This window comes from Glycine soja, chromosome 4, assembly GCF_004193775.1.
Source record: "Glycine soja cultivar W05 chromosome 4, ASM419377v2, whole genome shotgun sequence".
In the NCBI taxonomy this organism is placed as follows: domain Eukaryota; kingdom Viridiplantae; phylum Streptophyta; class Magnoliopsida; order Fabales; family Fabaceae; genus Glycine; species Glycine soja.
The window spans coordinates 17067016-17071529 of NC_041005.1; the positions used below are offsets into that span (position 1 = coordinate 17067016).

The window sequence follows — 4514 nt, forward strand, 5'->3', positions numbered from 1 at the left end:
ATTAATTTAGGTAAATATCTCAATCATATCTAATGATTACAAATTAATTTAATCAAAATCAATTATACCAATTGGATATGATTGAAGGACCAAATTAAAAAATAAGATAAATAATTAAATTGAATCAAAAAATAAGATAAAAGATCAAATAAACTTTTTAAAAAGATAAATGACTAAATTGAATTAAAAAATAAAAAATACCAAATTGAACTTTATAAAAATACCAAAAAAAGATCAAATTGATTACAAGACAAATGGGGGTAACCGAAAATCAAAACACTTGAATCATTCTACCTTAGAATAAGAATTTGGTATTAATTTGCTATGAAATTGGGGATAAATCTGACAAGGAATATAACCATACTTTAACCATAATCGTAGCCATTCAAAAGCAAATTGAAGTCTAGTTTCCAAGCTATAATCAAAATCCAGAAAAAGGGGTGATTTTCATAGTTTTGTGCACATACCGATTTGGTTTTGAGAAGCTCCGTGTGTCTTTGAGAAGGGGTGATTAGGAGGGCCAAACAGGGCCAGCCCGAGAGCTGAGGGCCATTTTGACAGCTCTAGCTGTGATGGTTAATATCTACTTATCTATCATACCCCGGAAAACTGAACACCATACATGCTGGGATTCTGTCCTGAAGGAGCATACTTTAATTTGCATAACCCTGAGCATGTCTATAATATCCATTCGTGCCCCTTCTGCACACCTCGTGATGCTTGAAAAACGAGGGCATAATCAGAGAGCTGCCTATAGTAGAAAAACATTTCACAAAAGTTAAATATCAAATATAAAAAATTGCCTACTGGAATTGCCACACCAACTAATTCTCCATACGGGCCAAAAACTTGCTTCATGCGATCATTTGTGACATCAGGATCCAAATTTCCAACTAAAATCTACAAAAAAAATTCAAGTAACAAACAAGTATGAAAGAGAGAAGTTTCTACACTGTAAAGAAGTATGCAGAGTTGTATTATTTGGATCAATTTTGTTCTATGTGCCTTGAGAATTTTGATTTGATGCCTCATGTTCATGACAGAAAGTGAAGTACAGAGATGAATTATGTAAACATGGAAGTGAGCAACAATAGAAAAACCATGAACAAAGCTAAATCAGTACTCAAATTAGACTATCCCATAATTCATCACATGAGGTGAAGAATTCTGGTTCATTAGTTTGTATTTACAAGTTGTCAAATATAAAAACATGAATGAAGAATTCAAGCATTAAATAGAATGAAGAATATAAAATACAAGAACATAAAAATTCATTCAAATTATCATGTTGTCAAGCATCAAACTGTTCCTTCTAGAACCAGACCCGCCATCACTTTGTACAAGTAGATACTTTGGAAAAATTAAACAACTATTTTACAAGAGCATGCATACATTAAGAATTTCAAGTAAAACTGAAACAGATAACAAAAGGAAGTCCCATATATCATTCTAAAGCAACACTAGTAATAATTGCAACAAAGGGCTCTTTTAGCTATGATATTTTTTGTTTCTTTCCTTAGTGGAATGCTTATGATCACTAGTTGTTTCCAGGAACAAAAAAAAAACTTAGAAAAAATATATTAAGCCAATAAATTTTTGGAACCTTACTCTTCTACTGAGCCCTCCTGGCCATAATCAAGTGAAGTGGCTCTAATGCTCTACAAGTACAAACCAATGACCTAGGTATCATCTACATGTAGCAGATTTGCTACTCCCAAATCATTAGTCAATAACAGAGTTTAGCTAATTTGATATATTATTTTGCAAATCATCTGAGCCAGAGGATGGGACAGGTGGTCTAATATGGGTTCTTCCAGCAATATTGATCCAGCTACAAGCAGGACTTTTAATCAAACCTAAGTCCCTCATTTTTTCTTTAATAATTAACAAGCTATCAACCATACCAAGAGATTGATAGATACCACACAAAGCTATGTAGTTGCTAGCATTATCTGGTTCTAATTGGAATAGCCGATGAGCTGCAATTTCTCCAATTTCAACATTTTTGTGCATTACACAACCAGCAAGAAGGGCACCCCACATGCTTCCTGTCACTGATGATTTCTTGCTTTCCAACAACTGAAGTGCTTCCACAAGATACCCACAGCGGCTCAGAAGATCCACCATACAAGCATAATGCTCAACAGTAGGCTCAAATCCATAGTCTGAACATATTGAGCTGAAAATGTGCTTGCCTTGATCTATCATACCCGAGCGGCTACAACTGGCCAAGATTGCTGTGAGTGTAACAGGGTTTGGCCTAAACCCTTCATCTACCATCTTCTTAAACAGCAAAAGAGATTCCTCCCCTTTTCCATGTGCCCCATAACAAGATATCATGGTGGTCCACGTGACTAAGTTCACGTGGCGTATGGTCCTGAAAATCTTTTCTGAATCATTCAAGCATCCACACTTGCAATACACATCAATCAATGCATTCCCAATGGCAGCATCTGCATCAAAACCAAAGCTTCTCACTACATAGCCATGAACTTCTCTCACTTTCAACAAGTCTCCTTCCTTTCCACAAGCATTAATAACGCTAGGAAGAGTCATGAAATCCACCCTCATCATCTCATTCAAACTTAGCATCTCCCTGAAACAATGCATTGCATCCGAATACAAACCGGCCCTTCCAAATCCCGAGATCATCAAATTCCATGTCACGGAATCCTTACATGACATGTTCGAAAACACACAAAAAGCCTGAGGCATCGCCCCAAACTTAACATAAAACTCAAGCAGAGAATTTGCCACAATAGCATATCCTTCATACCCAATCCTTATAACCAAACCGTGGCACATGCTTCCAATGCAAGCATCGTCCACTCCCACAGATGCCTTGAACAACGGGGGCAGGGTGTAATGATCAGGCCTAAGGCAGCAGTGCTTGAACTCGTGGAAAACCATTAAGACATCATAATACATGCAATGCTGGGCATAGGAGGCAATCATGATGTTCCACGAGTACATGTTTCTTCTGTCGAGCATTTTATCGAACACTTTGCGAGCTTTGCGGAGAAGGCCGAGTTTAGAGTAGACTAACAAGAGGTCAGTTTCGAGAACGGCGTTGGGGAGCAAACCTTGGACGAAGCTTTGGGCGTGGCATTGCAAAGCTGCGGAATGTGTTATGCAACTTCGAAGCAGGAACGATAACCTTTGCCTGGTTTTCAATGAGGTGTAATTCATGGTTTAATTATATAAAATTGTACAAAAATACAAATACAAAGGTGATGACTTCATTTTGAAGGTATTGGCTGCATAACAAGGTCTCGGGTTTCAATTATTCACTCTTTGAGTGGATAAATTTGCCACGTCTCTGCTTACGGAAATTGAATTCGTATTTACATGCCTAATGCCAATTTTAAAATGAGATCTTTTTTAATTTAATAATTTTTAAAACAAAAATTAATGTTTTTATTGAAAATTTATTTTTCAAGTTTTTAAGGATGTAAAACTATTTATTAATGTATTATAATCGATTTCCATTAATATTTTTTTTCAATCGATATTAAAACTAATTTATTCAATTTTTCTTGAGAGATTATTGATTTTAAATAAGATTTAATTAATTTTAGTTTTAAAAAATTTCTTTCCACCAAAACAACACTACCTTGAATTGTTAACATTATTTTATAAGCAATAAAAGCATTCGGAAAAGAATTAATCCTATTTATATAATTAAGTATGTCAATCAGTGTATCATTTTCTACTTGTATAATTTCTCTCTTTTAAAAATTTTACTTCTATAAATAAATCTAATCCATCAATATCCAAACGATTATCATGTTTTAATGAACGTTCAAGATTAACTAATAATACTTTTTCGCTATCTTCATTTTCATCAATTACTATATTGTTAACTTGTTCATTAACTAATATTTCGAGAAATCTATCTAGAGCCTCTTTTTGTGATACAATTAAAACATCAACTCTTTTTTTTTTTAAAAAAAAGTTTTGAATAACCAGATTCAAATTTTCGAGTTGACATTTTGAAATAAAGTAACTAATGTATAAAAAATAAATAAAAATTATAAATCATGATTATGAAAAAATTGTTAGAACAATATTGCCAACTTGCAAATGGATTACTTTATATACTTCTTTGACTTGAGATACTTCATCGCAATGTTCTCTGAACTCTAAAACTAATAAATGTAAAACAAAAATATTTTAGAATTTCAAGAAATTATACAAAAATAATACCAGAAATGAATTGTAAAAAAACTATAAAAATTGCAATCGTATCTCAAAAAGCGAAAAAAAAACATAAATGATTTAGCCAAATGGATAGAAGAATTATTAAAACAACATGTGTAATACCTTACATGTGAACCAGAATAGGAACAAAAAAACCAAACCACAAATCAAAAGCAAAACAAGGAATATTGAGGAAAAAAATCAATAAGCGACTTAATCAAATGAGAATAAAGAAAAAAATAATTTGCACAAGAGTCACAAAGAGTATAGATGAGAATCAAAGTGATATTTCAACTAATTTGGAAGAGTATAGA

At 33.2% G+C, this 4514-nt stretch overlaps 1 protein-coding gene across 3 annotated transcripts; it reads right to left on the bottom strand.

Annotated features, from left to right (window-relative positions):
- Window positions 1–330: 330 nt before the first annotated feature.
- Window positions 331–3303, bottom strand: LOC114409451 (pentatricopeptide repeat-containing protein At3g24000, mitochondrial-like). 3 transcript variants are annotated; one of them, XM_028372919.1, is made up of 3 exons: window positions 1609–3303; window positions 808–900; window positions 331–719 (listed from the first exon to the last, which is right to left on the bottom strand). In XM_028372919.1, exon 1 carries the CDS (start codon window positions 3187–3189, stop codon window positions 1744–1746), a length of 1446 nt encoding a protein of 481 aa, XP_028228720.1. In that variant the 5' UTR covers window positions 3190–3303; the 3' UTR covers window positions 331–719; window positions 808–900; window positions 1609–1743. The 3 variants fall into 3 exon arrangements, with proteins under 3 accessions (XP_028228720.1, XP_028228719.1, XP_028228718.1); XM_028372918.1 differs by lacking the exon at window positions 808–900 and having other exon boundaries at window positions 331–751; XM_028372917.1 differs by having other exon boundaries at window positions 331–900.
- Window positions 3304–4514: the final 1211 nt, after the last annotated feature.